The following is a 27,223-nucleotide window of genomic DNA, read 5'->3' as shown; positions in this document are numbered from 1 at the left end:
CTTATATGTTATCAAGTTATCCTCTAATTATTTCCTGTTTTCAGCAGATGATCATCTTTTGGAAATCAAGTTCAATTCTATGGGACAACCACTAGAAGATGGTTCTAAGAAATATGCCACCAGGGTTGGAACGATAGCCAGGAGTATTGTCCCACCACATCACGAAGATTGGAGAGAGGTTTCTTGGGTTCTTAAGGAAGAAATCTGGAGATCCATCAAGAATGAGTACAGGGTACCTGTAGTCATCAAGTGCAAGGCTCTAAGGATGGAAAATAAATCATGGAAGAGCAAAAAGACTACACTATGGAAATGGTGCGATCAATTTTCTACTGTTGCTGAGAGAAAGAACAATAGACCAAATGGTGTGAAGAAAGAGGATTGGGAGAAATTTGTGGAGTTGCATGATTCAGAAGCTAATCAAATGCTAAGGGAGATAGGGAAGGAATCAAGGAAGCTAGTGAAAGATTTGCATACTACTGGAAGGGATGGCATTGCACGTCGTCGATATGTTATGGAACAACAATCTCCAACTGGGAGTGTAAGCAGATCTGTTGTATACTTGGCTACACATGTTTACAAAGAAATCCCTCAAGAAGATCTTGAATTGATGGACCCTAAATCTTATGAAGTAAAATGCAGAGAATATGTTGTAAGTTCAGCTTTCTTACTTGGTTTTAATTGACTAGTATTTTTCTTTGTTTGTTTTATTTGTAATTTTCTTTCCACTTACAATCTGATGTACTTTGCAGGCACAAGTAAGGGAGTTGAATGAAAATGAGCAGTATAGAAATGAAACCCATTTGGACAGAGATGTAGTCGCCAAGGTGAGTGCGCATGAATTTGTGTTGCTATTCAACTTTCCTAACATGATTAAGATCTAGGATTATTCAAGTTTACTACCATAATAGAACAGACTACCATAATAGGATTGTTCAGTTAAGATTAATTCTCAATTGATGCTTGGGGTAGTTGCATAATTAATTGAATCTGACAATTGAATAACATGTTTGGTTTAGTTGACAGCTTCCCTCTACGGAAATATCAAGACACATAAAATTTGGAAACATTCGTGTACTGTTTCGAATGATATTCACTCTGAGTTGCTTGATATCATGTTTGCGGAGGTTTTCGGCATAAACTGTATTGCTATAAACATGATTGAATAATAAAGGTGCTTTCATGTTAAACTTGCTTCTTAAAATTTGATGCATACCAGTACTGTTTCCGTCCTTGATGACGAATTCCAAAAAAAAAAAACTTATTAGCTAACCGACTTTTTTTACTTCTTTGTAGGTGTTTGGAGTAGATGATAGAGGTTGTGTTCGATGAATGGGATGTGGGAAATCTAAGACTGAACTACTAGCTTCTGGAGTTCCTAGAGAGCAGTTACGACAACAAGTGCTGAAGACTAGAGCTGTAGAAGATCGTGTATGTAATCTTGTGGAAACTGTTGAGACACTAATGGCTCGTTTAAGTTGCAATGCTAACCCCAGCAATGCTAATGCTCAGGTAATTACATTTTATAACTAGTTCTTAGTTTGCAACTCATTATGCTTGCTAGTTTCAGTTTGTCAAGATATGATTTTTTAGTTGGCAGCGTTTTTATGTACACCAGTAAAATCTTATTGCCAAAGTGGTTGTGCATATCATCTGCAGGGTATGGATGGTGGTGGCTGTCAACCAACTGGATCTTAGCGAGTAATTCTGAGGAACATGATAAAGAGAGCTGTTGCAGTAGGCTATATATTTACCAATAGGCCTCTAATAGATGATGAATTTTATTTGGTCCTAATTGATGAAATATGTTTACCTTCTGAGAGTTTGTGTGAAGGTGAAGGAACTTTTAAAGATGTTTCCATATGTGACAAGGTTATGTGGCCACAAAACTATGTTTTCCCAGTTGCCGCAGGTGGTGCTGGCGTTTAATGGATTGAGTTCTGGTTTTATGTGGAGGTTTGTGATTTTTTGGGACTTTTTTTTGGGTATATATATACATGGTTGGTATACATGTAAGTTTTTTGGATATATTACGTACTCAGAAGTATATGTAACTAGGTATGGGAATCTCTTTTTTGAGATGTAAGTATTTTGGGTAATGTAAGTATTTTGGGTTAGACTTGCAAGTTTGTATGGTTTTGAGTCTCATCTTTTTTTTTGTGATGAAGAAGAGATTCAAAACATGTAAAGAAGTGTCTTGCAACTTCTAAGGATATGTAGCTTCAGCAGGTTTTAGAGCCCTGCTTTTATCTAATGAATCAATCTTGTTCAGTTTTTAACATTGTTTCAGTTTTATTCAAGTGTTTCAATCTTGTTCAGTTTCATAACTCTTTTTATGTTTACTAATTCTTACACGGCTTTCAACTTCTTTTTCAATCTTTTACTCATAATTCTTTGCATAACTTCCAACCAACACTGAAGCAAAAACTTCAAATGTGTTCCAATCAAAATTCTTAGAAATGGCATATACACAATCTCATTTCAGACAAAATAATCTAGCTAAGAGGCGATTTATCCCATTCAGCTGAGTCAGTTATAAATATGACCCGTTTTAGACCACAATCCAGCTAAGAGGCGATTCAGCCAATTCAGCTGAGTCAGTTATACATCTGACTCGTTTTAGACCACAAACTTCTGATCTAGAAAAAAAGAAATCTCGATATCTCTCATAACTTATCTCTTTTCTTTCCTTTTAGTCTCTCTCTCTCTTTTCTCTTTCCCAGACAGTATCAATACTCATCGGAAAATTATATCATCTAATTGATATGCAGCATTGTAATTCATAACAAATTATGAGGTAGTCAAGGTCTTTATTCCGCGACAAATTTTTTAGGCTTTTAACTCTAACTTGAGAGGATTTATGAAGTGAAGAAACAATGATTTGATTTCAGAACTCAACAGATCAACAATTTTGTAAGGTAATTTTCTTAATTCTAAGTTAAAATTTTTCTGGGTTTCTACTAATTTGAATTTCAGTTGGAAAGTTTTGGTTAGTATACCCTAGGATTTGAGTTTTAACTGATTTATGTGTATGTTAAATTTGGGGGTTTTGCTTAATTAGGTCAAAATAAGTAATTATTTTATGAATATGATGAGTAGTAACTTTTTCTAGGATTTGATTAATCTTCTCATCGTCATCATAGTTTTGTTAATTGAGTTTAAAGAATGGATCCCAACATTGTTGCAAACCAAAGACTCTGACTTTAAAACTGTATTTAAGTTTATTTGTTCGGTGATGAATGATATGTAGAATCAGATCAGTCAGGACTGTAATATTGTTTTGCTTTTTTTATTTTGATAATGTGGCTGTGCAGGGTGTATTGAATCTCCAATTTGTTTGGTGGACTAAACTTAAATACAGTTTCTGGGTTTTGCAATTCTTATTCTTCATACTTAGAGTAGGAAGAAAGGTCTTTTTTTCTCTATTCTTATTCTTCATAGTCTGTAACAAAAAGTAGTTGATCTGGTGGACTAAACTTCTTGGTATTGCAATTTAATTAGTTTCTGGGTTGAAGTTGTTATCATCTTTTGCTTGTTGCTTTGAGCTTTGTAGATGTGTGTATTTTTTGCTATTTCTAAGTTATGGTCTATCGATACATGATCTTAGTTAAGAATAATTGCATGTGTGATTGAGTAATCCTTTAGTTTGAAAATATCATGCAGGACATAGTATTAAGATGAGTGGCAAGGACTATGTTCTGGTCACATTCATAACGTTGGATTTTGATATGCTTTGATTAAGAAAGGGTATAAGTATTTAAGAAACAATGTTTTCTCATTTCTTATTTTTAGCATCATTGTTGTGTAGTTCAGACTGTCTAGAGACGTAATATGCTTCTCTATTGTACTGTAAATCCTTCTACTTTAATGCAGTTTCTTCTTAATTGTGGGTTATGATTTGCGTATGTACTGTTTTGCAGATGTTTCGACATCGTGGTACTACTCCATGTAAAGAATGGATGAATGCACCTAAGGGTTCACCTCGATGGAGTAAAGGTGTTCAATCTTTCATCCAATTTACAGCAGAGAGTCTTGGTGAATGTACCAAAGAATTTCGATGTCCTTGCATGAAATGTAAGAATTTCGGTAGTTTACCAAAATCTCTAGATGATGTACATGGGGATATCCTTGATAATGGTTTCTTACTGTCATACCGAATATGGATCCATCATGGAGAGCAAGCTCGGGTGAATAATGTTAATGCTCCCACCTTACCTGCAAATAATGTTGTGAATTATGCTGTTGCGTCTCATTCGAAAATATATGACTTGTTCAATGAGGCGCATGGAGGTGTACTTGGTCTTGATACCCCTGAAGAATGTCTTAATGATCCTGATCACCTGCCGGCTGCTGCTGTTGAAGATTGTTCTGGTGGTAATGTTCAAGATAAGGATATTGTCGATTGCAAGAAGAGGTTGAAGGGTGCAGTGCAACCCTTATTTTCAGGTTGTGGTGATGAACATACAAAACTGTCAGCAACAGTTGAGTTGTTAAGTATGCAGGCAAGGTATCAATGTTCTGATGTTTTCATGACAGAGTTATTGGGATATATGAAAACTATTCCACCAGCTGGGAACACGTTACCATCTACTTGTAGTAAAACTAAGCAGATGATCAAGCCATTTCAGTTGCCGGTGCAAATTATTCATGCTTGTATTAATGATTGTATTCTCTATTGCAAGGATTATGCCAATGATGATAAGTGTCATAAATGTGGTGAAAGTAGATGGAAAAAACCACCAGAAGGGAGTAGTCCAACTGCTAAAAAGGTTCCAATGAAGAGACTGAGGTATTTTCCGGTCATGGAAAGGTTGCAACGGATGTATGGCACCGCATGGATTGCTGAGTTGATGACATGGTATGCTAAGGTTCAAGAAAGTGCTACACAGTGGATTCTGCACAGTGGAAGGAGATTGATAAGAAGTGGCATGAGTTTGCTTCAGAATAAAGAAATGTTCGTCTAGGATTAGCAACAGATGGTTTTAATCATTTTGGAATGATGAGAACGCACAGTACTTGGCCTGTTATGATTGTTTGTTACAACCTTCCACCATCTGAATGCACGACAAAGGATTTCACAATGTTAACCCTGATGATTCCTGGTCCACTTCGTCCCAACCATAACATTGATGTTTATTTGCAGCCACTGATCGACGAGTTAAATGAGTTATGGTCACTTGGAGCGGTAACGATGCACATACGAAGACTGACTTTACAATGAGAGCAATGTTGTTGTGGTGTATACATGACTTTCCTGCGTATGCCCATGTTTCTGGTTTGCGAACTTCTGGAAAATATGGTTGTCCTGTGTGTGGAGAAAATATAGAGGCATTTTGGCTAAAATGCAGTTCCAAATTTGCTTATATGGGTCATAGAAGGTTTCTAAGAGATCGGTTCACCCTTATAGAAAGAAAGCATCCTAATTCAACGGATCAAAGGATTTAAGGGTTGCACCAAGACGTCTGAGTGGCGGTGACTTGTTCCACAAGACAGCAACTTCAGATAAGGAATTTGGGAAGTTGGTAAAGCGTCCTACCGTTGATTCTCCTTGGTCAAAGAGGTCAATCTTTTTTCAGCTCCCATATTGGAAGGTAAATTTTACATCACCTGTTATTTAACTGGAGTTATTGTTTTTCTTTTCATGAATTTTGTTTATTCATGACTGCTATGCATAATTAACACACTGTTTCATGTAACTCTTCATAATTCATATAGTACTCATCTTCAGAGTAAGGGAAGAATAGGAGATGATGATCTTGCTGAGACCTTATAGTACTCTTCATATTTAACTGCTAGCTTCTCTTACGTTTATAATTAAGATATAGTTCAGAATTCAGACTATAAAAAGAAGTAGAGATTATGAATTCTTCATGTGGTTTTTAGGGAACTTAAATGGTAGTTTGGGGATAACTTTATTAGGCCGATTGTTCTTCTATCCTCATGATGTCTTCCAAACTCAGTCAGAGCAAAATCTTTCCCTACTTTAGTGTAATATGTTTTGTTGTTTGTTATTCTTTTCTAACGTCTAACTTAATATTATTAGTTTCTACAAATCCGGCACAATGTGGATGTCGTGCATGTAGAAAAGAATTTTGCAGAAAATCTGTTTGGAACTTTTATGTGCCATAAGGATAAGTCCAAGGATGGGGCTCCAGCGCGAAGATATTTAAAAATGCTAAACTTAAAGCCTAGTTTGTGGTCGACGAAAAGGAATGGAAGAGACATACTCCCTCCTGCACCTTATTGGATGTCTAAGAAAGAAAGGGAAGTTATTTGTAAAACTTTCAGCACACTTAAAGTTCCAATTGGTTACAGCAAGAATTGGAAAAAAAAAAGTATGCTTGAAAGAGTTCCAACTGAAAGTTCTAAAGTCGCACGACTATCACATCCTTATGCAGGGTTTAATGCCTATTTTTTAATGCATTGTTTAAAAAAACAGAAGCCTTTGCGCGAGGCAGTTAGAAACTTGTCGTTGTTTTTCAAAGTCCTTACCTCTAAGGTTATTGATCGTGATGAGCTTCGTGTAATGCATGATCGTGTCGTGGAGTCGTTATGCGTGTTTGAAATGTATTTCCCTTCTGCATTTTTTATGAGTATGACTCATGTTGTCGTACACTTGGAAGAAGAGGCATATCAATTGGGGCATGTTCAATTTAAGTGGATGTACCCTTTCGAGAGGTACAATCCTTTAGTCACCAGTATTCTTTTGATTTATTTTTTTATCAACTCTGTAAACTTACAAATACTTGTTTACCAATTGTATGTGCAGGATGATGAGAGTCTACAAGGTTCTTGGTCGCAACAAAAATCATATAGAAGGCTCTATTACAAAACAGTATGAGGTCAATGAAGGCGCGCTCCATTACGTCCATACCCAGTTGGTTCGCAAGGAAAATCATGTTCATTAACCAACTTACAGTATGAACAAATTAGTTTGTGGATATTGAGACACGCAGATGAAAATACTGAATGGGAAGCGTAAGTAAAACCTAAGTTTATTTCTCATACAATCATTTCATTACACTGTAAAAGTAACCTTCTAACTTTCGCTTATGGTGTTTTATTGTTGGATTTGTTAACTGTTTTAGGTTCTAATATGCGACGTGTATGTAATGAGTTACTTTCCATCTAACTTTCATGATATGCGCACCTTCTTCTTTTAAATTTATTGAGCCTTGTCGCGTCTAGAGAACTAATTCTCACTGCACATGAGTAAAGATTATTCTCTCTTTTTCACTGCACACCTCTTTGTAGCAATTGAAGCAGCATTCTTAATCTTTCTTTATAGAACCTATCCCATTTTGCTGAATTATATTGCTGATATACTGAATGTTTGAATAATCCTATGCAGTATATGTATCATGTGTGTAGGAAGTGTTCCATTGTGGAATTAGATCAGTGGCGGAACTAGATATCTCTCTTACCCCGGGCTTGGATAGTTTTTAACCCCTGGCTTAAGCGTAAACTTGACTTTGGATTTTTGGCCCAATTCAACTTGGGTAACAAAAAAGTGGGATTTTGAACTTTTGGGGGTGGCTTCAGCCAGGGGAAGCCTGGCTGTAGTTCCGCCCCTGAATTAGATTATGCAGACCTAGATGGAAACTTATAAGTTAATTGTTAATTTGTTTTTGAGAATCATTCCTCTCTTTGGTCACCAACGCTAAATTAACGCAGAGCATAAATCATCACATTTTAACGCCGACTTCTTTTATTTTCGAAATTCTGCTAATCATCACATTTACACTTTAAAAAGTAACCTTCTAACTTTTGCTTTATTTCCTTTTCTTTCTTTTTTATGTGACGGGAAATTCAATATATATCTTTGCAACTTTAAGCAAACTCATATGGGAAGGATGAAGTGTTTGGACTACATTTTGTGGGTATAGGAACAACTTGAAGGCAATTCAATGACAGATTTCCATAGTCTGGCAATTGGTCCTTCCTTCTCGGAAGTTTCGTATAACACATACTTTATCAATGGATATCTTTTCTATACAGCCGATGCAGAAAAAGGTTTTATTACACAAAATAGTGGAGTTACCATGGATGCTTGTACCAGTTTCAGAGTAAAGAGATCATACGTGGATCGAGATATAAACTCAAGGTTTGTCAGCTTCGAAAGGTTTATGAGGAGCTCAAGAGAAGCCGACGAGCCATTCATCCATGCTTCTCAAGCTATACAAGTTTTTTACTACCAAGATGTGACAAGGAAGCATTGGAATTTGGTTTTGGAATCTCCAATAAGATCACACCCCAGTAAGAACGCTTATGAAGATCCATTTTCCTTTACTGGAGCCGCGAATGAAGCTTCATCAATTTCGACAACTGTTGGAGATGATGAGTATTGGAATGGAGATGCTCAGGCCAATTATGAGTATTGGGATCAATATGCTGAGGTAAAAATTGTTATTCAGTTCCCTGTTTAGTTGTTTGTTTTTTTTTACCTTTTTTATTTACATGGAGATTGGAACATTGATTCAACTCTTGATGTTGGCAGGAAACTACCTGAATGTGGATTGTGGCATATATGCAATCATGTACACAGTTACACCTAATTACAGAAAGGTAAACCTTGTCTCTTAAATCAATTTAAAATGAATCAGTTACCTTTCCTGCCATAATTTTGAAAGTTAAAAGAACAAGGAAATAGGAAGGCATTATATGGTTAAGTAAATGATATAATCTTGATTTCTATAAGACACGCATGCCTGCGAAGAACATCGTATAGTGGAATTTTTCTAGAACTAGTACTATTATAAACAAAAAAGAACTTAGTAACGTGGATGGTGAATTCTAGGGTCCCTATGCTCGTTTGACACCAAATTTAGTGCAAGTTCTGAAATTGTTTTCTTAGTTTAGTTTTGTCTATGTCATATAGTGTACACTTACTACCAAATGAGCTGAGATGGATTGACGCGTGTCATCCTAAATTTTATTGAAGTAGTTTATAGAGTGAAAAAGTAGTTTAAAAAGTGCTATACACTTTCTGAACTAGTTATAGTTCAGTTGCACTCTATGCTGCAAAAGTAGTTTATAGAGTGCTATATACTTTCTTTCTCCACTGGTTACCATGCTTCACTAGTAATTAAAAATTCTTTTGTTAGAATTCTGTGAAATTGAACTTATCCTGGGGTGTAGTGGTAGCACATGATGAGATTGTATTTGTAAAAGTCAAAGAACCAATAATATGATCTTATCCTTATATATGGTAATGAATGAGAACATGGGTTTACTGAGGGAAGCTCCTAATCATGTTGGAAGGGCTGTTAGTCGTCTAAAGATACCCCTACCTTGCTCTTAGTTCAGTACAAGGTACTTGCTATTACACTTTGTCTATCTCATTATATTGTTGTTTCCGCTTGCTTGTCTTCGTTAAATTTGATGAATATATTGGCAGATCTTACTTCATGTTACAGTGTTTAAAATTGTTTAGTTCTTTTGGTTATTCATCTTGGGGCTTCTCTGCAATTTTGCTGATGGATTTTTCTGTGCAGGTACGCCATTATGAAGTAGGAATAACTTCTTCATCATCATCGGATTTTATAATTTTGCTGTTTAATCAATAGTTTTTTAGTTCATCGTTTTGTAATCAAATCCTAGAACTACAAATTACATTGGTCATAACTACAGATTTTAATCCTTTGTGTAATTTGAAACCAATGAATGTTAAATTGAATCATTATTTGTGTGCAAGCTTAATTTGATTCTCATTTTTATTTGATTTGAAATTGGTTTTCATTTGATTCTCATTAGAATTCTAATTTGAGTTTCATTTGATTCTCATTTGAATTCTCATTTGAGTTTCATTTGATTCTCCTTTGAATTCTAATTTGAGTTTCATTTGATTCTCATTTGAATTCTAATTTGAGTTTCATTTCTGTTTAGTTTCAAATTTAGCACTAGTGGAAAGCAGGGTTTTTTCGACCTACATCCGTGACCCTCGTCGACAGTCAATGGACCAATGACCAGTAAAGACGGTCATTGATCTAAAAAAAAACACGGAAAAGTTCTTTAATCCTACTAACCGTCGTTGCATAACAAATTTTTAATACCGTATTAGTCCTCTTCAACTACTGATGCCGCGACCGTTGATCCTAGATGTTTCAGTGGTTAGATTTTCTCGAGATTGAGTCCGATAATTGACATACGGCTGTGATTAAACACCTCATCTCCTCGTTAAAATCAGAAGAACCTTATCTCTTTAATTCTATTTCTTCTATCTCACCTCTTTCACAAACCAACTCATCTCTATCCTTTTCTTGGTTTTTCTCTGAAAGTTTAATGGAGATCAAGTCTGCTTTTTGACTTCCTCTCTCATCTCTTTCATTATTTTCTCTCAATCGACCTTCATCGTCTTCTTCTGCAATTTTTTCAGTTCCGGAAGGTGGAGTAGGATTCAATACCCTCAAACAAATAATCGATTTCAATGGTAGCATGTGTTTTTAGTATGTCTTCTCCCGACTAATTTGGTAACTATCTATGACTGATTCTTATTCATCATGTTCAATTACAAAAATTAAATTTTTAATTTTAGGGTTAGGGTAAATTTTCAAAGCTCTTGATTTTCCTGGTAATAGTTTTGATTTAGTGTTCTGTTTGTTAATTGGGGTTGTAGATCACTTCAACTGGTTCCTATTGACGGTGTGGTGGTGGTGATGGAGGTGAAGATGACTCGGTTTTCTAATAAGATTTCTCATTACATTGCTTGTATTTTTGTGAGGTGAGTTAATTTGTTTTTGTTTCTACAATTTGGGATTTAAGGGTATACTAATATCATGATTTGATGATATTTCAGTGTGGTTTTGGTTGATTCTAGGTAATTCATTCTTATGTTCCATGACATGAGCTTTTGATAGGGCAAGAAACTGAAGGTGGTAACTGGTTATCAAGAATTGAGGGTTTGGTTGTATGCAGAATTTTGTTATTTGTGATGCTTTAATTTATTTATTTTTGTTGGGTGTTGGTGATCTGATCTAATTTTTCTTTTCTTGTTGATTTTGAAGATGAGGAGGAATATTTTTGAAGGACCTTATGGAAGGGGGATGTGTTTGTTTTCCTGAAGTGGTCAAATACAGGTATGGTTTGAGTTTATTTGATTGAAATCATTTATGTTTCATCAATGATGTCTTGGCCTTCTGGTGACGATTGAAGTATGTATGTTTTTTTTTTGAACTTTGCTTATGAGTTTGTGGATGTTGAGTTGATTAATAAATAATAAGTACTTGGTTTCACATAGTTATTTTTATTTTCCTGCTTACTAGATGTGTGAAGCAAGGATATAGACTTTTCCTTGGACTTGGAGTTACACTTTAAAATAGGTTTTGAAACTGAAGATAAGACCTTTTTGATGCTTTTGAGTATTGCAAATGGTTGGCTTGTCCTGCTCTAATATGTATACACGAGATAATGAAATTTTGGTTGGATGTTCTTAATCTTAGAGAATGTCAAAGACAGAGAGGCCTATAGATAACCGTCATACTTTTAAATGTACCGACGCAAGCCCTCTATCTCCTTCGGGAATTTACAATTTGTTAAAGGACATCAAAGCTTTGTTTAGTAGTAAAATAAAAATACTATACGGTTACGGGTGTCTGATCTTGGTATGAAATAATATGGCAGTGGCATTTATGAAGGTATTGAATTTCAGTTTGTTTACATCTTCCAGATTAAATTCTAGCTAATGGATTTCATACTATTTTCAGGGATTGAATTATTGGTGATGGATTTGCTGCTAGTGGTGGAACTATGATTACTTAGGTGACTTCTATGGTGAGAACTTGCTCGGTTTGTTTTGTTTTCTTTTGTTTTCCTTAAACCCTTTCTTTTATGATTATTTTTAGTTTATACTTAGAAATATGATTTCTTAAGGTGACGTCCTCTACTGTCTTATTCAGATGGAAAAATATAAGAACTATGACTTCTTGAGATGTAATAAAGTTTATTCACATGGACAATCGAGCATTCCAGTTGGACAATCATACATTCCTCGGTCAAGTATAGTGAAAATCAACTATCCCAAGTACGAAGATATATACTATCCTAGAGTTCATTGTTGATTGTAGGTTGAGTATTTGATTTTTGGTTAATTGGTTTGGTATTGGTTGTTGATTGAAGCTTAAGGCTGCTGGAGACATGATGATGGGATATTGAGTTTGAAAGGTGAGGTTATTACTTATATCACATTAAGGTCTAGAACATATGTGGACTCATTTTATTCTTGATCGATATAATTACTTATACTTATGTTGGATGTAATCTGATTGTGTTATTCCATTTAATCATTGTATAGGGGAAGACCGATTTAGCTGCGCGCCTTATTAACCAGTAGAAGAACAAGTACGACACATTTAAAGCACTGTTGTGATGTAAGTTTCACCTACATAGACATTATGCAACTGCATAAGTATGATACAAAGGTGATAACTGATCACTTATGTTTACTTGTTACAATTCAAATTCTATCGCGGTTCTGTCGTACACTTTAAACTGGTTACACATTTGCAGATCTCTTGGAGTGTTGGTGCTAAAAATTTTCCACTTGTAACTAGAAATTGCCCATGCAATAGAAATAATCCAATTCAGATTCAATTTCGTTAGTTCATTGTGACGTATGGTTGCTATAACCAAGTGTATTGGTGCAGCTGATGCAGAACATATTAAAGTCAAATGAGTTGTTTAACTTGCATGTTTTCCATAAATGGTTTCCGGTAACATTTTCATATTGATGAGTACCTTGAATTGTTTCCTTAACTGCAGAATAAGGTGTCACGTTCATCGTTACAACTTTTTTTATTCATGACTCTTACCTATCCTTAAATTTAAAATTGTTGTATGTTGATATGTAGGTTCCATTGATGTCCTGGTTACTTTTGGGGATTACACCATAATGAGAGGCATGGAAGTCTCAAGAGTAGAGAGGTTTAGTTTTTCGGTGGAAATTAAATTGTAGTGGACTTACTTTATATAAATATTTACTAGCTCGTCGACTAATTGGGGGTCTTTATTCTTGCAACAATCTTTATAATACTGAACGGAATCATTCCACTTTACTTTGAAAGGCTCTCGAGAGTATAACATACTTGTGAGTATCATCTTCTTTCATCAGTCATTATGTACGGAAATGTTTTTCTATTTGAAAGTTAGATGGATAAGAAAAACCGTGTATGCTGATTATGTTTATCCTTTTTATTGGTCTTACAGGCTTCCATTTGAGAATGGATAATCATAAGATGAATATTTCTTCGAATGTATGCTACCTGGTTAGAAAGATGAGCAGGAGAATTGTCCAAAATGACGTTTTAACCCATTAGTTAGTTCAAGGAAATGTGGAATTTCAATACAACATGGTAGATTTAGCTTACACTTAGGCTATATTAACCTTTGAATGAGAATATATTTTCAAGTTTGTTGCAAACACAATTTTAATACATTAAAGGAAAAATATATTTTTCATGTACGCATTTTGGTTTGTTCTTTTAATGGTGAATAATGATGAGATAGACTGATTGTTTCTGAAATCATTGTGTATTTTCAGGTTTAAGAACAAATAAAAATTTAATCTTCGTGCCAACTGAAGAAAGTTCCACACTGACTTTCATTTTTCTTCTTTTAGCTATTAAATGCGTTAGTTCTTTGAGTTTTTGTGTTAAACCATTTTCTTTATGTTGTTGGATTCCATATGTATCTTTTAAGAAAACTTATTAGGACTTGTATTATGCGAATTCAGGATTTGAATCGTCTTTGTGTGATTTTGAAACTAAATGTCAACTAAATTCAGTTATGTGTTGTGCAATGAATACAATGAATGTTTAATAAAATGGAATTTGGTCTAGCATTATTATTATTTGAGTTTGATTTTCTTCTTATTTAAGCTTCATTTGAATTCTAATTTGAGATTTATTCGAATTCAGTCAGGCCAGACGGATCATCCAGATTCAGTCAGGCCAGACGGATCGTCCAGATTCAGTCAGGACAAATGGGTCAGTCAGATTCAGTCAGGCCAGACAGCCAATCTGAATCTATTTTTTTATATATTAAGATTTATATCCATGACTGAATGAAGGCAGTCATAAAGTTTGGACCGTTAACATCGGTCATTGATATAAGATTTTCAACGATCCCCAGAGACACGTCATAATTGAAAAAGACGCTCAAACAGCGACCCTTTCTTCGACCGACAAAGCAAGTCATATGTACGAGTTATATGACTTGCTTTGTCAGTCGCGAAACTGCTGATTTCCACTAGTATCTGACATTTGTCGCATCAATGATAGTAGATCCTGCGGCGCGATTCATAAAGATAAACAAACTTCATTTCCCATCCATCAAAAGGGAAGAAGAATATGCAGATGTGATGGTCGTAGAAAGCACATAAGAAGATGAAAAGGATAAAGAGGAGGATTGGAGGTCGCAACTTCATTCCTACTTGGAGAAAGGGGAAGTACCAAGGAACAAATTAGAGGCACACAAAGTAAAAAGCATAGCAACAAACTATGAGCTAAGAAAGGAGTACTGTACCGACGATCATTCCTTGGGCCTTCGCTCAGATGCTGAACAAGAAAATAAGGAAAAAAGATCTTAAAGGCGCTACACTATGGAGACTCCGGGAATCAAAGTGGAGGAAGGTCGCTAGCCTACATGAAAAAAATACAAGGGTACTACTGGACATATATGCATGAAGATGCAAAGGAGGTATCTCGAAGATGCGAAGAATGTTAGAGGCATGAGAAAATAATACATGCCCCAGGAGCTGAATTGAGATCATCAACAAGTGTATGGCCTTTCGCAAAGTGGGAGTTAGATATCGTGGCTCCGTTCATACCTAGATCAGGCCAAAAAAGATATCTAATTGTGGCTACGGATTACTTTACTAAATGGTCAGAAGCGAAAGCAGTCCAATACATACGCGATAAGGACATATTTACTTTCATATTTGAAAACATTATTTGCAGGTTTTGGATCCCTGTGCAGTTGGTATCTGATAACGCAACACAATTCGAAGGTCAGGACATAGAAATGCTGTTAAATGCTTTCAAAATCCAAATTGGCAAGTCAACTCCCCTATAGCCCCAGAGCAACGGGCAGGCTGACGCAACAAATAAGACACTTGCTGATATACTGAAAAAGAAGTTGGAAGTACACAACAAAGGATGGTGCGAACAATAACGCTTTGTGGGATTACCTAACAACTAGAAGAGAAGCAACCGGAATGTTGTCGTTCTGTTTGACATGTGGGGTATAAGCCGTGCTACCAACTGAAGTCATCATACCAAAAACAAAAAAGGAAGCGTGGGAGAAGAATTTGAACACAGATTTGATCCTCCCAAAGTTGGACGATGTAGAAGAAAACAGAGAAATCGCTTTGCAGCACATGGAAAATTATCACAAAAGGCTGGCTAGAGAATATAAAAGCGTGCCAAACAAAGGGAGTTCCAACCAGGAGAATTAGTGCTAAGAGAAATACCACCTTACCAAAAGGGAGGAGACGGAGAGCTAGAGAATAAATGGGATGGACCATACATAATAAAAAATAATCGTAGGAAATGGGGCATACGAGTTAATGGATAAAGATGGAAGAAACACGGGACGAAAACTTGATCATCCATGGAACATAATGTATCTCAAAAAAATATTACCCACAGGCGAATGACAACCATATATTTGTGCGAAAGAAGAAAAACAAGATTCACAATGTACATGCGAAGATATGAATGAATAAGAAATTTCTTCTCTTACGAAACAATGATCCACAAAATAGACAACCGAAAGAAAAAGGAAATGATGAGACCTAATAAGTAAGACCTTAATAGGAGGTGACAAAATTGGAACCTCTAACTAGGGAGTCTAGGCATCCAATTGTGGTGTGCAACCTAGTTCGCACTTGTTGAAAAAGCGGAGGTCTAACAACAGCACCCAATATTTTGCTTAGAAATCTGTATGGACAAACTCCGAAACACTTTTTAGAGAATCAACTAGACACTCAGACTCAATCTAGATAAAAGTATCTGAAGAAGTTAATATCTCAATCTCTTGATTTAATCTTACTCAAGCAAGCTGCGAGTCTCAATTAAAGATAGATAACTTGGATAGTACCAAAGACCAATATCCAAGGATCAATCAACTACCGTTAGGTCGGACTCTCCAATTGATTGATATAACACACAACCTGTATTATTTCAATTATATAACAAATATAATGCGGAAAAGAAATAACACAGACACCAGAAATTTTGTTAACGAGGAAACTGCAAATGCAGAAAAACCCCGGGACCTAGTCCAGATTGAACACACACTGTATTAAGCCTCTACAGACACTAGCCTACTCCAAGCTAACTTCGGACTGGACTGTAGTTGAACCCAAATCAATCTCCCACTGATCCAAGGTACAGTTATGCTCCTACGCCTATAATTCCAACAGGATACTGCGCACTTGATTCCCTTAGCTGATCTCACCCACAACTAAGAGTTGTTACGACCCAAAATCGCAGGCTTTAATAATAAACAAATCTTTCTCACACAGACAAGTCTATCAAAGGATCAATCTGTCTTCCACAGATAAACCCTAAAGGTTTTCTTCCGTCTTTTGATAATAATCAAGGTGAACAGGAACCAATTGGTAATCCGGTCTTATATTCCTGAAGAACAGCCTAGATTAATCAATCACCTCACAACAATCTTAATAGTATGGTAGCGAAACAAGATGTTGTGGAATCACAAACGATGAGACGAAGGTGTTTGTGATTAATTTTTATATCTTGCCTATCGGTAGATCAAATCTCAAGCCAATCAATCTGATTGTACTCGTACGATATAAGATGCAAGATCATATCACACAACTACGATAAAAGTAGTATCGTTATGGCTTCACAATCCCAATGAAGTCTTTAAGTCGTTAACCCGGTTTGAAAAAATAAAACCAGAGAGTTAAAGGAGAATCAACTCTACTATGCAAACTAGTATCACAAGAAAGATGTGAGGATTAGTTTTGCACAATACTAGATGTCTCCTATATATAGTCTTTCAAATCAGGGTTTTTCCTTGGTTACAAAGCAAACAATATCCACCGTTAAATGAAAACCTTATTTAGATTCAAGCTAATATTTCTCAACCGTTAGATCGAAAACTTAGCTTGTTATACACAATTGAATTGCACACTTCTAGGTTTGTTAATCGTACCCAAACGTGTGCATTATTGGTTCAGTAATAGTCAACCAAAAGATTAGCCATATGAGCATTTCATATCAACCTTGTTCTTCTTCACCATAACTAGTTCAAATGACTCAGATTAACTAGTTAAGAGAGTTGTTCAATTGCAAGTAAATCTCATGTACTACACAAGACACAAGTGAAGCAAAGATGATTTGATTCACTCGAATCGGTTTATGAACTTTATAACCACGGTTTGCAAATTGCATTCCTTAGTCTTTATAAGTTTAAGTTCAGAAATCATCTTTAGATATATAACCTTTCAAAAGTTTGCAGACTAGGTTCGCGGACTTAAGCAACTGGTAGATTTTACAAACTCCAGCAGAAAATCTCGGCAAAGACTTTCCGCCGGTTCGCGGACGCAACTAGTTCGTCAACTCCAGTAGAATTTCTCGGTATGAGAAGTTTGGCAGTTCACAGACTTGGCTCACGCCATTCTTTGGTTTCTCTTGATCAACAAAGTTCGCAAACTTTGGTTCAAGGAATATGACTTATACATCAATGTGTTTCCACAACAATGTTTATGTCCATCATTGATTATGTAATCTAAACTCTTATTTCAAACATTGAAACATTCTCAGATCGTTATATAGTTGTTCACAAACCATTTTTCGTCAGAGCAATTTTCAAGATGATTGAAACATATCATGACTTTCGTCACTAGGTAAAGATAAACTTGATCGAAGCGAAAAGCTTACCAACACATATTTCGAGATATAGATAGGCGAGTTATACTCGGCTCGAAATACCAAATGTGTATAATCCAAGTCTATATATATAGCATAGGACTTCTTGTCTCAAAGAGTAGGAGATGGAGTAGATAGACTTTTGAGTGACAGATAAGTTCAAGTCTTCACATACCTTTTTGTCGAGAAGTTCCACCGGTTCCTTGAGTAGTTCTTCTTCTTGTATGATGAATCTCCATGAAGTCGATGAGCTAAACTATACTTTCTATTCTATTCCGAAACTTAGCTATAATAGACTAGAAATCAAGACTTATAATTTTGATCACTAACATTGACAAACATGCTTGAGATAGAAACGCATGCGAGTTCGACCGAGCAATGCTCAAACAATCTCCCCCTTTGTCAATTTTAGTGACAAAACTATCAATACATATGGAATACAAAAAAAAAAGATAAAAAAACTTTAGTGGCTCCTATTCCATAGTCTAATCTTCAACATTCCTCGAAATCTTCGTCACTTCCAAGTACTCTAATGATCCCAAAGGTTGTAAGTTTAGTATCACCGTTGTTGAAGATCCGTATCTATAACAATGAGAAATCATCGGTATCGATCATTGTTATACAGTGTCATAGTATTATTACACAGTGTCAAAGTCCAATTGTATCACAACTTCAACAATAATACTATGATGATATGTATCACTCCCCCTTAGTCAATACTCCATCTCACATGGAAACCACTCCCCCTTACACAATGATCCAAAAACCATATTTATTTGTAGTGTGAACTACATATTAATTCTCCCCCTTTTTGTCGATAAAATTGGCAAAGGTACAAGAACGAGATCATAATGAAATTTCCGTGAGAGACATTTCATGACTAAAAGAAAAATACATACCATCTAATTTAGATGCAATCATATAGCCGAATCTAATAGCATTTATCAAGGAGTTTAAAGATACAAGATAACCCCTCTAATATTCCACAGATGCACTCCCCACAAAGATATTACCATTAAGCACAAGTTTAAAAGAACTCTCCCCCATTTGATGTCATTCCCGAAAGAATAACAAGAGCGACCTTAATTTCCAAAGAAAATAAGGATTTTATTGGACACCAAAAACCATGAGAATGATTTCTTATATCCAAAAACTCAATCAAATTAATCACAAGCAAACCCATGATTAATTTAATCGGAATACGCAATCAAATTAAACAAACAAAGTGGTCAACTTAATTGATTATTCTCAACATAATAAAACTTATGGAACATATGACTAACATAACCATTAGAAAATGATTAGGATAGTCGTTCATATACTCAACACAAAGGCTTATGGAATATATGAATACTCAACTAGACTAATTACAAGAGAACCCATAATTAATCTAATTGGAATACACAATCAAACTAATCACAAAAGTAATCAATTTAATTTTCAATTGTTTTGCTCGACATAAGAGATATTATGGAGCAAAAACTAAATAACCAAACAAGATGATTAGTTTAGTTCAAAATGCTCAACATAAAGTACCTCATGGAACAACCAACAAAGCTAAAATAATTAACTTCGTTGTATCGTGCTCAACATATGACACATTACGGAGCCTCACAGTAATACATAGTATATGGATCAATAAAGATCTTTACTGTGGAATACACAAGGATTCATTCTATCTTCCATCATTATATTCATAACAACATTAATACACATAATCCTTGAAAACAAAAGATTTTAACCTATCTTCCATCAAATAATTGACAATATAGGCTTAACTTTTGTATTTGTCAAAAGTATATTTATCCTTTAATCAATAGTGAATACCAATTCATGAACGACTTTACTTTTGACAAGATATGGGACCTTCAAGTTCACGGACGCAAACATACATATCCCATCACAAGTTGCAATATAATAAATCACAAAGATTAATACTGCAAAAACATCATCCTCCGAATATTTTTAGAATTTAATACCAATAAACCTAAAAAATAAAACAAGAAGATGAAAAAATAATAGCTATGTGTAGTCACAATCATCTCTATTCAAGCACTAGTTATTCTTACAACTAAGCCAAAACGAAGACATACTAGGCAACATAAAGGCGACAAGCTAAAAAAAAAGACTCCAGTGTTACGCCCGAACACGAACTAAGATCATATAGACGGTTCAGGATCCTCACGAATCATAGGGTCTTTGAGCTTGTGATCAACAACTACCATTGTATCATCGGAGAGATGATTCTCTTTGCGAAGATCATTGATCTGATTTTTTAAGAGACCAAGGTCAGAGACAACCTTTTCCAACTCAGTTTTCAACTTATCAAGACCTTTTAGAGTACAACGAGCTGTTGTTTTCCTTCCCAAAACTACTTAAGAAAGTCATGAAAAACTTCAACAGAAATCATATCATCCTTCTCAGCATCTTCATGATCATAGGAAAAGAAACATGAAGCATTAGGATGACATTCATCTACAATTGTTCGCTTCCTCTTGGATTCAACAACAATCTCTTTGTCAAGGAATCCTTTTTCAAAACCACCATAGCAAGATGAGGAGGAAGACATTCTTGAAAACCCAAAATCCAACCTAGAGTACACGTACGTGACTTGTAACCAAGAGGTCGGACATTTATTCTTGGGGAAGGAATTTTAGGGTTTCTTAGAACCGTTTCCTCGGGCCATAACAGGTATCCGTTCGAGTACAACATTACCCAAAAGAATAAAACATACAAAGCACAAAAAATACTTATGCAAAAATGTTTGTAATTGATACTCCAGCTAAAGACGACAAGAAAATAGCTTAGAGAATCAGAAAACACTTTTCCATCAAGTACACATGACTATATCTCACTCAACCAGGATTTTTGTGAATGAGATTCCAACCTTGTGATTAATTAGCACAAGTATGAGAAACCGGCTCATCAATAGATTTGTGTTTATGATCAAGTTTCCTTTTCCTGCTAAAACTTGGGATATATCCCTTTTGATGTGAGAAATTATCATAAAACTTACTGTCATCAAGATACGAGACATAGTTGGAGTTCTTACCAGAAGAATTTTGACATGAGGCGGAAGACATCCTGTTGAAGATTTCTTTATATCCTTGAATTAACTCTTTTAGATTATCTCTCAACTTCTCAATTTTCCTTCTTTCTCCTGGGATTTCGTTCATGTTAGAGGTAGTGTTGCTTTCATAGAACATGACACGATCTTCCATTGAATGATGTTTATTGAGATGTCTGTTCCTATCTTGAGAATTCGAGGAACTCATTGAACTGACTTTCCTGGTGACATACACAGGGTAGGTACGAAAACCAATTGATTTAGACATACGAATGTCAACTACACCTTTGAGGATTAAATACAGGGTGTGTTGAAGTTGAACCAAGGAGTTTTTCTTCAACCTAGAGTTTCCCTTTCGTTTAACAAAACTCTTTGTCTCACATACAAGTCATACTTTCTGATCATCAAAATGATTTGAAACTACAATCTTAATATCATCATTAGAAGATTTCTTTTCTTTATTAGATGTGCAACATCCTTGATTGATGGAGACTTTAGGCACATCCGTTTTTACTTCTGAGTACACAACACCAGCAGTATCATAAGTACTTGGCATGTCAGATTGCTTTCAACGTCCTTGAATCGAGAGCTTACTCAAGCGATGTTCAATTTACAAGGCATCTCTTTCGATACTAGCCTCAAAAGTCGTGCATGAAGACTGATCTTCAACATTACCTTTGAGTTTGCAATATCTTATAACGCCAAGAAGAACATTGACATGGTGTTTTAATCGATTAAGTTTATCATCTTGGATTCTAGTAAGATTTAGAATCAATTTACTCTCTTCAGCTGCATACCATTCATTAATAGAGAAAGTCTCTTTAGAAGGGTAATCGGAATCACACATGTCAGTGTTTGTCTGTCTTGTCAGAACACAAGATTCATCTATATTCGATATTGAAATATCTTTCTCCTTTTTAGAATTAGACTAGACAGAACTTTTAATTATGGCGGCGCGTTTATCAGAGATAGTACTCTTGTCCATAGAGTCAAATCGCTACAGACACAGACTTGTAAGGTCTTGAACGTGTTTGCCAGCTCTGATACCAATTGAAAAAGCAGGGATCTAACAACACCACCCAATATTTATCTTAGAAATCTGTATGGAAAAACTCCGAAACACTTTCTAGAGAATCAACTAGACAGTCAGACTCAATATAGATAAAGTATCTCAAGAAGTTAATATCTCTATATCTCGATTTAATCTTACTCAAGAAAACTGTGAGTCTCAATTAAAGAGAGATAACTTGGATGGTACCAAAGACCAATATCCAAGGATCAATCAATATCAATCAACAACCGTTAGGTCGGACTCTCCAATTGATTGATATAATGCACAACCTGTATCATTTCAATTATATAACAAATATAATGCAGAAAAGAAATAACACAGACACCAGAAATTTTGTTAACGAGGAAACCGCAAATGCAGAAAAACCCTGGGACCTAGTCCAGATTGAACACACACTGTATTAAGCCGCTACAGACACTAGCCTACTTCAAGCTAACTTCGGACTGGATTGTAGTTGAACCCCAATCAATCTCACACTGATCCAAGGTAAAGTTATGCTCCTACTCCTCTGATCCCAACAGGATACTACGCACTTGATTCCCTTAGATGATCTCACCCACAACTAAGAGTTGCTACGACCTAAAATCGCAGGCTTTAACAATAAAAAAATCCGTCTCACACAGACAAGTCTATCAAAGGATCAATCTGTCTCCCATAGATAAACCCTAAAGATTTTGTTCCGTCTTTTGATAATAATCAAGGTGAACATGAACCAATTGATAATCCGGTCTTATATTCCTGAAGAACAGCCTAGATTAATAAATCATCTCATAACAATCTTAATCATATGGTAGAGAAAAAAGATGTTGTGGAATCACAAATGATGAGACGAAGGTGTTTGTGATTACTTTTTATATCTTGCCTATCGGAGATATCAAATCTCAAGCCAATCAGTCTGATTGTACTCGTACGATAGAAGATGCAAGATCAGATCACACAACTACGATAAAAGTAGTATCGGTCTGGATTCACAATTTCAATGAAGTCTTTAAGTTGTTAACCCGTTTTTAGAAAAGATAACCATAGGGTTAAAGGAGAATCGACTCTGGTATGCAAACTAGTATCACACATAAGGTGTGGGGATTAGTTTTGCACAATACTAGATGTCTCCTATATATAGTATTTCAAATCAGAGTTTTGCCTTGGTTGCAAAGAAAACAATATCCACTGTTAGATGGAAACCTGATTTAGATTCAAGCTAATATTTCTCAACCGTTAGATCGAAAACTGAGCTTGTTATACACAATTGAACTGCACGCTTCTAGGTTTGTTATCCGTACCCAAACGTGTGCATTGTTGGTTAAATAATAGTCAACCAAAAGGTTAGTCATATGAGCATTTCATATCAACCTTGTTCTTCTTCACCATAACTAGTTCAAATGACTCAGATGAACTAGTTAAGAGTTGTTCAATTGCAAGGAAATCTCATGTACTATACAAGACACAATTGAAGCAAAGATGATTTGATTCACTCGAATCGGTTCATGAACTTTATAGCCACGGTTTGCAAACTGCATTCCTTAGTCTTTATAAGTTTAAGTTCAGAAATCATCTTCAGATATATAACCTTTCTCAAGTTCGCATACTAGGTTCGCGGACTTAAGCAACCGGTAGAGTTTACAAACTCCAGCAGAAAATCTCGGCAAAGACTTTCCGGCGGTTCGCAGACTGGGTTCGCGGACGCAGTTAGTTCTTCAACTCCAGCAGAATTTCTTGGGATGAGAAGTTCGGCAGTTCGTGGACTGAGTTCGCGGAATTGGCTCATGCCATTCTCCGGTTTCTCTTGATCAACAAAGTTCGCAAACTTTGGTTCAGGGAATAGGACTTATACATAAATGTGTTTCCACAACAATGCTTATGTCCATCAATGGTTATGTAATCTAAACTCTCATTTCAATCATTGAAACATTCTCAGAGGACGTTATATAGTTGTTATTCACAAACCATTTTTCGTCACAACAATTTTCAAGGTGATTGAAACATATCATGACTTTCGTCACTAGGTAAAGATAAACTTGATCTAAGAGAAAAGCTAACCAACACATATTTCGAGATATAGATAGGCGAGGTATACTCGGCTCGAAATACCAAATGTGTATAATCCAAGTCTATATATATAACATACGACTTATTGTCTCAAAGAGTAGGAGATAAAGTAGATAGACTTTTGAGTGACAGATAAGTTCAAGTCTTCATATAACTTTTTTTCGAGAAGTTCCGCCGGTTCCTTGAGTAGTTCTTCTTCTTGTATGATGAATTGCCATGAAGTCCTTGAGCTCAACTACACTTTCTATCCTAGTCCGAGACTTAGCTATAATAGACTAGAAATCAAGACTTATAGTTTTGATCACTAACATTGACAAACATGCTTGAGATAGCAACGCATGCGAGGTCGACCGAGCAATGCTCTAATACTTGTGCAAGAGGAAATACAGATAAGCCGTATCGCACGTCATAATTGGGGAAAACCTAGTAATGCATGGCTTGGGCGAAAGCCATACCAGCCCTGGAGCCTAAGTCATGGATATATGGGGACGAAATAAAAGTCAATCCGGTAGAGACTCCTTAGCCAAAAGGTTAAGGTAATAAGTTCTCTATCATGGAGTGTAGAAACTCGATCAGGGCGCCGAGGTACACGGTTGAGCCAAGGGTGACGGGGGCGTCTGGAGCGTACCTCGCTACTCTTGGTAAGTCCTGACTATGATACACTCGGTCCTCAAGAAACCCCACCTAGGACGCATTCTCGTAACCATATGCCACATCGTCTGAGGGATAAGAGGCTGCGAATATAACTGATTGTTGCATCACTGGATGGGAGGATCCCACCCTAACCAGGTAGGGGTACGCTTTCTTGAAAGGGAAATCAGGGGGAATATAAGGACGACACCCTCCATTAGGAAGCTGGATTGTGTCAAAGACGTCAATATCATAAGGCTTTACTCACTGGAGTAATTAGACTTATCATATTCGCGCATAAATATATCCCGCAGAGGCAATAATACGAAAGATGATAAGGTAGAGGTAATGGGTCACTGCGCGAATACTCAGGGACGTCCAGCGACTCTATCCCTCAACCAAAATAACATCCTGAGGCAAAGAGAAGCCCTACAAACATGAAAGGCTGATTAATACCTCTACTAGGGGGGCTCAATCAGACCTCATCGACAAACCCAAAGACTTAAAACGAAAAAAAACATAATTTTATTTCCCATTCACATAAACAATTAAATTACTTAACTAATAATAATGTCATGAAATATTGTAAACAGATTCTTTCAAGAAAACAGAAGCTGCGGACGCAAGGGTCAACAGAACAAGGTACGAGATACAAAAATAAGATAGACGATTGCCGAAGATGGAAAAGTACAGAAACAAGGTATTATTCGCACACTTAGAAAATAACCTTACATTAAAATACTATTATCTTTCTTAAACAACAAAGGGAGAGAAAAGTAAGAGCCAGGCGGAGCAGAAGAAGAACTAAGGGTTGCTCTGAGATATATCAAGAAGTCCAACCTCAACCATAGTAGCAGTATAAAGAGAAGCTCTAGAGTTCGAAACATAAGGATCCTCATCATTACCAGATTCATTCTCCTTGGGTGGACCTCCCAATTAATTCTCTTTGGGTAGATCTCCACGAAAAAGGTTTCTTCATCCTCGCTCACAAAGCCGTAATCGCTGTCAGGATCAGGGACACCTTGTTGTCAGAAATATCCAGGGGCTCTACGTCTCTTCAAGGAAGCTGGTTGGAATGCATATGTAGTCCGCATAAGCCTTACCTTGGATATGAGCCTCGCGTGCAACATCCTTTTGGGCATTGCTCACATAAATCTTAATCAACTGCTCGAGATATATGACTCTTCTATCTGCCCTATTACGCGAAGCAGAAAGTGTGGAGGAAAGATTCCTAAGATTCTTGTGGGCTCTTGCTAACTCAGATCTCATCTTCCGAATCATGAGCTAGTTGGACTTATTGATAACTGCGTACGTCAAGAAGAATAGATTAATATGTAAGCGAAAGGATAAGAAGAAATAAGAAATGATCTCGCAAAGATAAAAGGGTCAACTAAGGAAGCCAGCACAACGTGACTACCTTCCTTTTGAGAATTGAAATACTGAGCCAAGGCAAGACCACTATCTTTGATACTTTCTAAGCTTTTGTCAAAATCGTCACCTATCAAGCCTTCAATACGGGCTCGAATTTTCTTCTCATCTTGAGAAAGAGAGAGATTTTCCTTCTTTAGTATGTCAAAAGATCCTTGAAGTCGTGTATTCATCATCAACCCTGCGGAAGAAGAAAGCATACCATAGGAAAATAGAGGATTCGAAAAAGATAAAGGGACAACATCCAAGCAGGGACTTTGAATTAATGAAGAAGTAGAAGATATTAAAGGCGTGATAACGCTCGCTTGGGCAGAAGTAGTAGGACGTAAGGAAGGAATAGTATTCTCCTGAAGAGAAGGGGTGGTACCATGACAAAAGATCTAGTTGTCTCGCCCACAGTAACTTGAGGTGTGGACCTAGGTAGCGTCTTAAATCTAGGAAGAGCAAGTTTGGTTTTGATTACTGGGGGTTTCTTAGTCCTCTGCACCTTCTTCACGGGTGAAGTCTCTTTCTCTCTCGTGAAAGCCTACGAATGACAATGCAGATAAGAAACAGAGACAACAATATTGTTTACGCGAAAGTAATGTTTCTTACTACCTTTTCATGCGAAGACTTCCTTTTCAGATTCTTGTCATCTTTAGGATTTGAGGAAGAATTAAGGTTTGGGACCGCAGTTCGAGATTTGGTAGAAGAAGGAATGTTACTGCAAACAACACCCATATGGGAATCATCAGAAACAATGGCAGTAACAGAGCAACAATGGCGATATGTAAAGAACAACAACAGAAGGATGATAGTATTAAACAGTAAAATTCATTGAAGACAAAGTATGTGCAGCAAAGTAAGGATAAGGGAGGAAAAACAAACCTTTGTGGAGAAGCCATGAAATGCCAGCGACAATAGGAAAAAAAAGGAGATGGAAGAAGATGAAAATACAAAGAAGGGAAGGCTTGATAAAGAAATAACTTCCACACTTGCAAATCCCGATTCAAGAAATTGCCACCATTTTTTTCAACATTTATAAAGTGCCACCTCTGTTATGTATTCCGTCAGGTCCCACCAAACCGGTCCATAATGGTTGAACAAGTCAAG

The 27,223-nt window shown here is 36.2% G+C and overlaps 1 protein-coding gene and 1 long non-coding RNA gene across 13 annotated transcripts; both read left to right on the top strand.

Annotated features, from left to right (window-relative positions):
- Window positions 1-2,684: 2,684 nt before the first annotated feature.
- Window positions 2,685-9,696, top strand: LOC113320681. 3 transcript variants are annotated; one of them, XM_026568568.1, is made up of 7 exons: window positions 2,685-2,915; window positions 3,661-3,744; window positions 3,918-5,588; window positions 6,041-6,675; window positions 6,767-8,393; window positions 8,495-8,562; window positions 9,492-9,696. In XM_026568568.1, exon 3 carries the CDS (start codon window positions 3,918-3,920, stop codon window positions 4,959-4,961), a length of 1,044 nt encoding a protein of 347 aa, XP_026424353.1. In that variant the 5' UTR covers window positions 2,685-2,915; window positions 3,661-3,744; the 3' UTR covers window positions 4,962-5,588; window positions 6,041-6,675; window positions 6,767-8,393; window positions 8,495-8,562; window positions 9,492-9,696. The 3 variants fall into 3 exon arrangements, with proteins under 3 accessions (XP_026424353.1, XP_026424354.1, XP_026424352.1); XM_026568569.1 differs by lacking the exon at window positions 3,661-3,744 and having other exon boundaries at window positions 6,081-6,675; XM_026568567.1 differs by lacking the exon at window positions 3,661-3,744.
- Window positions 9,697-10,218: 522 nt separating this feature from the next.
- On the top strand, window positions 10,219-13,524 carry LOC113320238. 10 transcript variants are annotated; one of them, XR_003345978.1, is made up of 9 exons: window positions 10,219-10,466; window positions 10,613-10,717; window positions 10,814-10,868; window positions 11,001-11,072; window positions 11,700-11,766; window positions 11,892-12,016; window positions 12,112-12,156; window positions 12,287-13,078; window positions 13,198-13,524. It is a non-coding gene; the product is annotated as an uncharacterized LOC113320238 (long non-coding RNA). The 10 variants fall into 10 exon arrangements; XR_003345982.1 differs by having other exon boundaries at window positions 10,814-10,895; XR_003345980.1 differs by having other exon boundaries at window positions 10,814-10,900.
- Window positions 13,525-27,223: the final 13,699 nt, after the last annotated feature.

This window comes from Papaver somniferum, chromosome 11, assembly GCF_003573695.1.
Source record: "Papaver somniferum cultivar HN1 chromosome 11, ASM357369v1, whole genome shotgun sequence".
Lineage (NCBI taxonomy): Eukaryota > Viridiplantae > Streptophyta > Magnoliopsida > Ranunculales > Papaveraceae > Papaver > Papaver somniferum.
The sequence above is the reverse complement of the archived record's forward strand: the minus strand, read 5'-3'. Positions and strand labels throughout refer to the sequence as shown.